The 12,041-nt window shown below is 51.7% G+C and overlaps 2 protein-coding genes across 2 annotated transcripts; both read right to left on the reverse strand.

Annotated features, from left to right (window-relative positions):
• Nucleotides 1–4,132: 4,132 nt before the first annotated feature.
• Nucleotides 4,133–7,312, reverse strand: J4E92_003263 (uncharacterized protein; the record flags this gene model as incomplete). The annotated part of the gene is made up of 3 exons (XM_051494661.1): nucleotides 4,133–4,807; nucleotides 4,890–6,241; nucleotides 6,298–7,312. The coding sequence occupies 3 exons, from the start codon at nucleotides 7,310–7,312 to the stop codon at nucleotides 4,133–4,135; spliced, it is 3,042 nt and encodes a 1,013-aa protein (XP_051354954.1).
• Nucleotides 7,313–8,045: 733 nt separating this feature from the next.
• Nucleotides 8,046–9,217, reverse strand: J4E92_003264 (uncharacterized protein; the record flags this gene model as incomplete). Its single annotated transcript, XM_051494662.1, has 2 exons — nucleotides 8,046–9,037; nucleotides 9,088–9,217. 2 exons carry the CDS (start codon nucleotides 9,215–9,217, stop codon nucleotides 8,046–8,048), a joined length of 1,122 nt encoding a protein of 373 aa, XP_051354955.1.
• Nucleotides 9,218–12,041: the final 2,824 nt, after the last annotated feature.

Here is a 12,041-nt window from a genome sequence, read left to right on the forward strand (position 1 = left end):
TGGAGCATGTGGTCTCCCAACTCTGAGTCTTGTGGTAGCTGCAAAGCAGCCCTGCAGAATGAGGTGAGATGCAACAAGCATACCTTCTAGCGGTGGATCATCAGAAGTTTAACATGGCGGCTTCCAGTCATGCGCACTCAGACACTAGTTCATGTGTCTTGAGGCTCTTTCTGACGTAGAGCTGCTGACAAGCCGATACAGCCTCAAGGGCCAATATGCGTGTGCTAAGCGATGGCTACCAATGGCTTCAATCAATCGCGATAGATTTGTCCAGATTGATATGCCTTTTCCAGGATCGCGGGTCCCGAGACTGAGGGTCAACGTCGTGCTTATGCGCGTGGCTGGTGAGATGGGGATCGTGACGTCCAAGGACATTTCCAAACATGGAACGCGGAATGCTAAACGCGCGGTTGCTCAGCAGTGGCTTTGTCAGGTACCCCTCGGAAAGAAAGCTATCCGGGAGCAGTGTTGTTAGCAATCGTGAATTGCGTGAGCATTGCGAGATAATAGCGGTGAAGTTGGCGAGGGTGCGATACTCAGCCACAAGCTAACCAGCCACAGCGGCCAAATCCGGATCCCATGAACTCTTCCATCGTCAGCGCAGATATGGGAATATCAGCCTCAGCCTCACGACATATTCTGGTTAGCTTCTTTCTCATTGTGTCGAGATAACCAGATATACAACGGAAAGTTGACTTCCCGAACATGTTTCGCACTCTCCGTTAGGATTGCGCCTACCTACCCACTCCACACATCGACAACATCGAGCTCAGCTACCATGCTGCGCGTTGGTCCTCAGCATGGCACTTACCTGATACAAGATATCCTCCGCAACGTACAACGGCGATGATGGCGTTGAAGACGCTGCTAGGGTTCAAGCGATCCACTGTTGCTTACACGGTTGAAACATGTTGAATACACGACCAATGAGTGATCAATCCAAACTCTCGGCATCAAGAATGTGGCTGGTATTATCACAGTATCTTTACAAAGGCTCTTGGACTCAGATCGACCGGGCCGCGAGAGCCATGACCAAGTCACATAGCCCTTGTTCATGACCCACAATCTGACCACAGCACTTGTGTTTGATGTGTCGCAGACCCATTGCTGCAAGCAGACTGACCTATCAAGAAGACGATGCTAATACTACCGGACCTACATCAAGCGCACGGAGGCCTAAAGGGACGAGGGCTATCTCATATTTCCTCGAAGGATTCATAATCTTACTTGATGCTTCCGCATTCGACAATTCACAGCTGCCTTCCTACCCTTGGCACTGTTGTTTGGGAAGCCTATAGCTTCTTATGACGATATGGCGTCGAGAGCTGAACTCGTCCCCATGGAGCCTTCTTGCATGTGGCTCTCCGTGGATGCCTCACGACACATACATTGGCTATGAGATGACTATAGCTGAGAGGGCCACTCCTACGACAACATCAGCAATGGAGAAGATTTATATAATACTTTGACTGTCTTCAACAAACGATGGACTCATCACAGCAAGTCGTTCTTCCCATACATCCTCCTACATCAACTTCAATACCCCATATTCAGTTAAGCTCGGGTTCGAATTGCTATTACATGTCCATCGATCCTAAATCTTCTACCAGTCCCAATCACAGCGAATACTATATCCCACCAGCGCGTAGATACCGGGTTCCACAGTTTGCCAGAATGTCTTCCAGCCGAAAGATCACTTCCGTACGTCAGAATCCGCTATACGATCATTAATACCCTTTTCCGGATACTAAACTCCAACAGGCGGAAAAGGCACAATACATCCAAGCGCTTCGATCTCACCAGTTCAACACCATCGTTGAACTCGTTCGCGTCGAACAGGCTTTTGCAAAGCTCGGTACACCGGACTGCAGTGAGCCGATGACGGCGGCTTGTAAGTATCGACAGTATTGGTAAGAGTAGATTGAAAACTGATTGTGTATATTAGGGAAGTACTACGTCGAGTCGCATGGCCTGTTGACCGAGCTTCGTGGACTGACTAGGAACTATCCGTTCAGGTAAGCCGCCCAACATGCATTGAAAAAATGACAAAACATCTTCCGATACATCAGCTTACCCATCCGTAGTTCCGACTGCCTAGACGAGGCGAAGCGACGCGTCTACGCGGATCCCGCAAGCAACCGCTCATGGAATCTGTGTTGGTTGGTTCTGAACAAGATACAGACTGAGTACGCCTTCCAAAACCTGCAATAGCTTGCGATTTCGTTTGCTGATTTCTAAATAGCCAGCTGCTGCCATACTATGCGCGTTACCAAGCATCGCAGCCAGCTATGTGGGCAGGTCAGACGCCGTCTGCGGATCAGATCACGCAGCTCACGAATGCTTTTGTTAATGAATGGAACTGGGCACTTGGTCAGATGTTGGGGCGTTGGACACAGCCACCGGCGCGATGAGAATGTGTGGATGTTGGGGAGGCTGGGTTTTGTGTGTAGATGATGGCGTTGATCGCTATCGGGGGTACCGTGTAGGGTTCTGTGTTGTTTTTGTGTCTTTCGTTGCGGTTCTTTACTGTTCACACTCATTTCTACGCTGGCGATATAGATCTCTTTACATAACAAGCTCTTTTGGCATAACCTGCTTAGACCTCTGTTGAGGCGCAAGGCCTCTAGCCTGTCTCCCATCACGCATTCTACAGAACGATCGCGACCCAGGTCTTTCTGACTGATCTGACCTTACTTAGCTCTATTCCAATAACACTACCACCTGCCACGCCCCCGATCATGATCATGATCTCTCACCTCCATTGTCTGTCACATTCAAAGCATGGATATTGTGTTATGGCACATGCCTTGACGCTCGGCATTCATCGGACCGTGTCGCCGTTTCGTCACTCCGATAGCAAAGAACGTGGCTTTGGCAGAGAGCCACCCCGCTCCTTCCTCGAGTACTATAGGCTACAATCATAGCTTCCAAGCCTACATGTACCGCGTAGACCCAACGTTCCGCCTGTAAGAGCGGGGTATGTGTATCCCATGCTATATTGATAGGGTAAGGAGCCAGCCTTGTCCACTGGTGGATATCTCATCGGTGAAGTTTGACGAATAGCTATCGATGAGTCTCTCGGCTGGTAGCTAGTGGGTGGAAATATCGTATCAGCTGTTCAAGCCCCAGGTCGCTTCCCGCTCGAGGGTCTCTGGATAAGACTACCGTTCTATCCCTCGTTTGCGCAAAGCATCCTTCTTTCCTGACAATCTTTAAACAACAACTATCCCGAAAGTTCTTTCACACTCCGTTAATTCTTGCACTTTATTGCAATAGTGTCTCTAGTATGTGTTCCTATGATAGAGAGGTACGCATGATCCACTATACCGCCCTGCGCAGTTGAACCGATATCTTGGTGCTTCATGATGGGCCATTGCAACATCAAGCATACACTGCGCGGTCTGATTCTAACCAACTGTAGCTGAAGCAACGAGGAGATCCTCAGCCTAGGGATGGAGAATATAAGGTTCGCACACACTCAATCGTATTTTTACAGCACGAAACTGAACATCTACAGCCAAAGTCACCAAATGGTGGCACTCCCGCAGATGGAGGTTACAAGGTCCGCAATAATTAGTCGAAGCTTCCATTCACGACACTAAAAAGCGACAGCCAAAGCAACCCATTCAGGGGCAGCCACTTGATGGAGGGTCGGGCAGAGGAGTAAGCCTACCCGATCTCAACACTACTACAACTTCGCCAAACTACACAGACCGTATAAAGCGATGGCGAATGAGATGGGAAGGTGTGACAGCGATGTGCAGAGGAGGAAGCCGTATAATCAGGCTATTGGGACAGCAGCGAGGAGAACATGGCATTCGCAGCTGCCATAGATCTACCTACAAATACACTTGTACTCTCGCAGCATACAAACATCAATAGTACATGGACTGCTTCAGGCTAATGTGTGACACATACAGCTCACCTTTGCGGATGCATCGGGTACCCTTGTGCTTGTCCTAGGTGGTGTTTGTCAATGAGCATTATAGAATGTATGGTTACGAGTAGTTCACAATAAGCTGACTTTGCGCACTCTATTGTAAGATTACGCTGCTCAATCAAGAAGACGTGTAGACGTCTAGTGATTCATTACATATAAACATTACATATCCACACCACCCAAGCCCAAAGCTCAGAGCATACTCCTCCTCTTCGCCAACTTCTGATACTGCCTCGACGTCCTCGTCTGCCCATCCTCCATCTCATAATCCGACGCTATACTCCCGGGCCTCACAGTCACAGGGGGTCTGAGACTCTCCACTCCACTAGCAGGCCGTAGTTTTGTCGGCGCAGAACGATCTCTCATACTGAATCTGCGTTTGACCGTTTCGGCTATCTGAGCGAAGACGCCGTTAACACCTTTGACTTCTCTTGGTGGAGCTTCGTGCATTGGTCCATGGGTATGGGCATGCATATGTACGTGCGGCTGGCCGTGGCCATGGCCACCGAGGAGATGGGATTTCTCGCCGGGCTCCATGTATAAGTGGTTACCCTCGTGGTTTACGAACCAGTTCACCATGTATTGTTTGCCTTCTGGGCCGCCGCCACAGGAGCCGGCGAGGACGTGCGACGGAGGCGAATTGACGGCAAGGGCGAAGAGGTTGGGCGGTTCGCAAAAGTCCGTTACCAGTCCGCGGTGGAAGATGAAGTAGATGAGGACGAAGACGTTCATGGCGAAGACGAGAGCAAGTATGAGTACCCATGCTTTCGAAGCGCCGGGCATGCCCCCGGATGCATATTGTTGGGCTTTGAGCGAGGCGTTGAAGTATTGCGTTTGGTACTCGTCGAGCATAGGGTGGGAATAGTTCTGTGGTTTGGGTCAGCGAGTCAGCTTGCAGAGGGCAGGAAGCGGCGAGGTGCCAACAATGGAAGACGTAAGAGATGCGTACCCAGAATGTCACAAAGGGAGTATCCACCATACTCAACAGCAGAGTACATCCCGCCAGAACAGCAAGAGCCTCCCCTAAACTGGGTATGGCATTGCTAAGATCGACCTGAAGGTTTTCTGGATCCGGATTGGTAGGCTTTAATACCAACTGTGTCAAAAGTCTGGAAGTACTCGCGTTTGCATCCATAAGGCCTGTGCCGAGTGACAGACTGTTGGACCAGTCAGTACCTATGTCGCGCCAATTAGCCACGCCCTTTGTATTGACGCTGACTTCGTCGCCCGTCTCGACGAAGGCCTTTTTGTCGTTGGGGTCTTCGCAAAGTGCTTCCATAGTCGCACCTGAGCCTGTAACATTATGTCGTGTACTGCATCCCGGTCTCACTGTAAGGTGTAACTTGCACAATGAGAAGATGCCTGTCCCATCCATACCAACATCGTCTGGTCCTCCTTGTCCTAGCAAATAGATTGCAGGTCGTCCCCAGGCAAAGCTAGTGTGGTTCATGATTGTGTTGAAAGGCAAGGGGTATTTGCCGAAGACGGGCGGCCAGTTCATCGTGGTTGTTGTGTCATTGACGTCCCAGCCGAAGATCTCATCCACCACAGTCTTGTTGGTTGTGGTCGCGTTGTCCCTGATACCAGGAACGTTTCCCCAAGAAAGAAGATCGACCTCGTCATCGTTGGGCCAAGCGGCGTATACGATAGGTTCTAACTCTGTCTCGTTCATGTTTACGCACAGTACGTTCAATACTGGCGACGGTACTGAAGCGCGCAACGAGTAAGTTCCTTCGGAGTTTAGCTCTTCAGGTTGCAAAATCCCGTTTCTTTGGTCGCGGGCAGCAGCAAACACGCCTGAATGAGGCATTGCCATTGTCACATTATTGATGACCCTACCGTGCTTCTGGGAAACCTCAGTAGTGTTGACGATATCGATCCATTGCCCGGTGACCGTAGTATTCTCGTACAGAAGCCCAAAGCCCTGCGGGCGTAGCTTCTGGATTGAAGTGCCGTTGCCGTTCCTGGCTGATAGATCCCAATCCGAGAGGTAGCGCTGAAAGTTGTGGTATCCTTGGCCAGCGTGTTCCATCTGTAGGCAAGTTTCTCCTTGGGCTTTCTGGTCGGTTCGAATGGGTGTCTGACACATTTCCTTGAGGTAGTTGATGTTTGCGAAATCGCTCTTGACACGGCCAGCCAAGACCAGGCCGTTATCCCAATTACCATCTCTTAGCATGGGCTGGACAGTTGCTGCTGCTGCAGATGAGTAAAGCGTCGCCAGAACAGCGCTCAGCAAACTCAGTATGCCCAGAAAGGACAGCCCAGCATACTTTGCAGTCTCCCAATGGGTGATCAAAGTGCCTATATTAAAAGGTCAGAGCACGTCTCACGTGCGATCCATACAGGAAGTTGCTTACCTGGTTGAACGACCCATCTCCACATACTAAGCTCCGACAACGTAACCCCCCTCCCATGGTCCTTCATAAACGCCCTCCGACTAAGCACCTGTCCAAGGAAAGCCACAAAAGCCGTCACAAAAGACAATTCAATAAGCTTGGCCATGACCGTCGTGAGTAGGATAGCATCGGCGGGCGTGATAGGCCCATGACTAGTAATGCGCCGCCCATAGTGAGGAGCACGGATAGCCAGGGCCAAGAAGATGCCAGAGAACAAGCACGAGAACAGCGAGATGACAATCAAAGACAGATTGAGCCAGGTGATGCGTGGGTGATAAAAGTCTCGTGTCGTCGCGCATTCATGAATTGGGCGAAAGTCGTTCTCGTATGCTGACTTGATCGAGGGAGCGGCGCCGCCTCCTCGGAGTCCATCGGTATCAGCGGAATGGATGTATGTTTCGTACTCATTTATGCTGCTGTTGCTTTGCTTTGCATTCTTGAGTATGCCGTGCCGAAACTCTTCGTATGTGCCGACGTCAGGACTCGCTCTGCCAACATCGGGGCTGAACCTGTCTCGTCGCAGATCGGGTGTGGACTCATTTGAGCTCTTGGGGAAGCCTCCAAAGTATGGGTCGGCTGAGCCTAGAGGCGAGAATGCGCCAGGGCTCTTTGTGGGCGGGCTCTTGGGGCCAGGACCGACGGCTCGTCGCGGGATGGGTTGTATGCTAACGCGCCTGGCGGTCTGCGTTGTCGCGACAGGGGATGTTGCTATGCCTAGTCCATTGTCCTTGCCGCGTTGGAAGCCGTCTGCAATGTCTTCTTCCTCGTCCTCCTCCTGTACGATACTTGGTGTGTTGCGACCAACGGCGGTGGTATCGCTCTGTAGCCGTGCGTAGTGCGGTCGCGCAGGCGGCGGGGTAGTAAGCCCGAGAGTATGGGAGTTGCTGGAGAAGCCGAGCGAAGGCAGGGCGGGCGTGTTGTCTGAGCTCTCAGAGAGGTCCGAGGACTCCTGCATGAGTGGCCGGCGGTCGACCATGATGCCTGGCGGATAGCGCCCCTCTTGCTGTTGCCTACGTTTCAGCCTTCTCTTCTTATAGTGTTCTTGCGGTCGGTATTGGCGGGAGGCTGCGCGAGGCCGCGTTTGTATGACCTGGGGCTGCAGGTGAGCGGCTCAGCTTGGATGCGACGGCAAGACTTCACGACAGGGGATCGAGGAAATAGACTGTCGCAAAGAGAAGAGACGACATCGCAAGGTTAGTCGGCGAAAAGCCTGAGGAATAAGGCCTCAAGGGATGACCCGACTGTCCGCTGCGGTTGCACGCACGTTCAGCTGTCTCTGGGCGGCTGCACGCTATTCGCTTGTGGCGCTTGATTATGGCCCCCAAACTACATCCAGACCACTCTGCTGTGCCTCGTAGTGGTCCATAGTCTCCATAGTGCCTCTTCTAACCGGTAGCGAATGCGCAGCTGTCAATCACGGCTGCTTGCGCTTTGTGAGCATGTCTCGCCGTTCGGCAAGCTTGACGAAGCTTGTGTCTCCTTCTGCAGTTTGCAATATGCCCTGCGCAGCACTGCAAACAATCATTGCCAAGCTGTAGGCAGACGACATCAGGGTGTCTCAATGGGCCTGGTGATGCGTGACAACCCTTGGGCGGAATCAATCGGGTTTGGTGATGTGGTACATGGTGGAGTGTTGGGGTTCAGCCCCTCCACGCGTCGCGTTGTGAGCTAGCAAAGCACCAACACGGGACGGGGTTCACGCCTGCGTTCTACCCGATAGCCTTGACATGCTCGTCTACCAAACACTTCCAGTCCGCACTCCCATAATAAACCGTATGCCCATCATCATGCGTCAACTGCCCCGTACTCTGCCCCGTATCTCCCAGCTGCCAAAACAAATCCGCCGCCATCCCACTATCTCTCAACGACAGACTGGTCTTCTGCCAGCCCCCCTCCACAGGACAGTGGTCCTCCTTCTTGGGTACGCCATATTCCTCAAACAGACACGGTTTGTTGAGCTTTTGACAGATCCGAGCATGCGCTTCAATCCAGCCGTCGCCAAACGAGTTGCTTACTCCCCAGCTATCCGGGTACAGGTGGAAGGTGCCAAAACTTATGTTGCCCAATCTCAAATTTGCTTCCCAGTCTATGCCTTCGGTGTACTGGTAGGGGTAAGAGCCGTCACCTGGAAGGCCGAAGCCTTCATCGCCGACCGTGATCATGTGATCTGAGTCGAGAGAACGGATGTAGTCACTCGTTTGGCGGATCCAGTTCGTAAGGACCGATGTTTGGCAGAGACTGCAGCGCGGTTCATTGGCCAGTTCCCACGCGAACACAGCGTTGGAGTTGCGATAACGCGAAATGACAGCTTTGATGTACGCCTGGTACATGGTCTGGCATTTGGTCGATGTGTACCATTGCGCATTACTGATAACGCCACACGCGGAGAAGTAGGCGGCCATGCCCCCGTAATCGGTCCAGTTGTTTACAAAGTTGATGATGAGCTTTATTCCGTGTTTTTCTGCAGCATTGACTACGGCGTCGAGGCGCTGGAGACCATTTGTGCCTGTGTTGATCGTGGCGGTAGATCCAGAGAAGGACTGGAAGTATACTGTGCCGGAACCTGGAATGGTTTTGACGTCGTTGAAACCCCATATCCGGAGTATTTTCTGGCCTGAGGTGGCTAGGTGGCCCATGATTACGTCGACATCGTTATCGTTTGTCAAGAAAGGGATCCAGTAAGAGTTGGTTCCAGCGTAATCTAATGACAATATGAGTGGTGCGAAGATGGCTAGCGGTCTGTCGACTTACACTTGGTAACACCATCAATGTTGAACTTGAGACCATCGGCTTTTGAGATGGAGGCTCGCGGGGACAGATCGATTGCTGAGGGCAACGCTGTCGCAGCTGCGCCTAGGGCAAGTATGGGGAGTATCTTCATGATGCTGAAATGGGACTTCGATTTCGGCGAGTGTGCAGCCATTACTATGTAGGGCTCGCTGCCACATAACTTATAGGAATCCGTTGCGACTACGCTCAATACTTACTCGAAGCGGAGCGGCACAGGGCTCTCCGCTTTGAATTGGATCACACGGCAATCGTACCTTGAAGTGACTCTAGTTGTGGGGTAATATAGTAGCCAAGGTCCTAGCATGGTCGTAATTGGTGCACTAGAGACGAAGGGGCTTCCTTTCAATTACCATGTTTGGCAAGAATGCATCGGACCGCCAGCTCCCGCATTACATTGAGTAGATTTTTATATCTCTGGAAACATGTGAGTGGAAAATAATCAGTAATCGTGACAGTTGCGTAAAGCAGATAGCGACCATGGAGGCGAAGTTACAGAATTTCCCCGCGGCTAACAAACCATGCAATGTATTCGGCACAGAGTTTCCGACGAACCAGCATCAACGAAACAGGGATTGTGCCCGGCAGCGGAAGAGGCGATGAAACGAAACAACTGATAACGAACCAAGAAAGACTCGATAGTAGGAGAAGTTGTCATGACTTTTAGTAGGTAATGGAAGAAACATTGGCGAGTCGGCTGGAGTAAATCGCTGCATCGTTTTGCATCAAGCTCTTTCGCAGGCTCCGTAGGCTTCTTGATAGTGTTGTCTATCTTGACGTTCGTAAACGCACAGTCTTGGCTTTGAGTGGAGCTTTGGTGGAGATGCACAAACGTCCGTTGCGCGCTGAGAGGTGACAAGAACAAGCAAAACGCGGAAATGCAAATCCGGGATGAGCAAAGGTCTCTAGATGAGAAGGTGGCAGTATGATGAGGCGAATGCGAATGCGAAAGATGACTAGCAATCAACAGAGCCGATCAAACGATAATGCTAACAAGGAGCACCAGGTCCAATGCGGTGTCCAGACGATAATGAACTTGATTAATCGGCAGTCGCCCGCTGACAAAAGCAAGCAATCCCAGCGTTCGGATAATATTAGGGAGAACGGGAGAAGTCGTTGAGAAGAAGAAAGCCTTTATCCCGACTTTGCCCTGCCGCTCGCTTTACCTGGATCATGTCGAGCATAGGGCTGCAGCGACGCACGTGCGCGTACAAAGTCTGCCTGCATGTCCTGGAGCTGAGATGTGTCAGTGCTGGTACTTCCATTTCACATGCCATGAAGTCATATGGGCCAAACCATGTCAATGTAATACCAATGATTGGCGCCGAACCCATGTACTACTGAACTACTACGGCACTTCGTGTCGAAGGACCAAGGCAAGGATAGCGATGGCGAAGTTTGGTCCTTCTATCTCCACGCTAACGGTCGCGAGAACGGTGCTCGGATCAGATCCACCCTGTTATTTCATCATTTTTCTTGCTTTCTGAAAACCAACATGCATGGCGTAACCTGGGGAGATTTGCTGACGGCGTGTCGTTCGTAACGAAGGCGCCCAACTCTGCACCAAGTGGTCTGGATTGCAGGCCTTAGTCGAGCAGTTTGATCCGGGCGGTGATGGCATGGCAGACGCGACCGTGTGGTACGGACGCCTAGTGTGGGGGTAGTTGGAGCTATACAACATGGTGGACGTCAACGACGCCGCCAACTGTCAGCAAGTCAGATCGCGATAGTGAGCAACCACCGGTGAGTAACCTGACGTGGGCGGTGAAAGATGGCGAGTCATCCAATAGTGGGACAACCATTCGGAGTCGGGGTTCTTTTCGGTAGGCGCCTTTCCAACTCGGAATATGCATACAGACAGTCGCATGCTCGATGATGCAGTCGACCTTGATCTGGCAGCGGTCGCGCATTGTTTCCCATGCCGTGCAACCCGCATCTTGCTTATGGGCTGCAGAGCTGACCTTGTGTAGCGGTACACAGAACTAAGATCTGAGCTAGTGCCGTCGCGTGGCGTAACCAAAGTACAGGCAGCGTTGGGAACGATGACCACGAGTCTGGTGTTGCATGTCTCAGTCCCACGCGAGGCGCGTAAGACGTGGGAACTCGAAGTCGAAAGCGCACGGCGTAACTTGCCGTTCCAGTTAGTGCCCCGCAGTGTCGCCGTTGGAACCAGAAGAGGATATGAGCAGGGACGTCGTACTAGATGAAGCAAGGAGAGGTCTGCCCTGGGGTGCGTTTCAGGCCCAAATTTGAGGATCTGGCTTTTGAAAATTGAGACAAGAGGGCAAAGCAAAGCGTTGTGGTATAGCATCCCACACATCAGCTCTCTAGGATAGCCCTGGAACGTGCTGCACATTGAGGCTCGGGCCGGTTAGGGCCGGAAATGTGACCTGGACTATCGAGTCTGACCCCGGGTCCGCGTACACGGTTGATCGACCATAGCGGCCGAACGCGTACAGTATCGAATTTTCCGCGCTCGGCTGCGGCAGAGGCCTCTTAATTGCAAGGATCCCGCACCTCCTGAATAATCTTCGTGTTGGTCAGGCGAAACCATGCGTGACCGGTCGCCTGGTGCTGAATTACTGAATGACCTATATTGTATTTGTACGACACATATTCGTTAAGAACGGCTGCGATTGGAAAAGCAATCGCATCGTTCCTAGAATTACTGAACGTGGTGTTGCCGAAGACTACCGAATGTCCGTGCTGGAACGTTCAAATGGGCGTACGGCATGAAATTTGACAGCAAGAGCTGATCGTCCTTCGTCGGTGGCCCACCACCAGGGCGATATGACACGAGAACCAACGTCTGCCAGGAGGTTCGTGGAAAAACAATAGACATGAGAAATTGCCGTTCTTACTCGAGGTGCTTTCTGCCAATGACATCCTTTGGAGAATGACGCACAAGCATTTCAGCC

This window comes from Alternaria infectoria (assembly GCF_024043175.1).
Source record: "Alternaria infectoria strain BMP 0036 chromosome Unknown scaffold_4, whole genome shotgun sequence".
Taxonomy (NCBI): domain Eukaryota; kingdom Fungi; phylum Ascomycota; class Dothideomycetes; order Pleosporales; family Pleosporaceae; genus Alternaria; species Alternaria infectoria.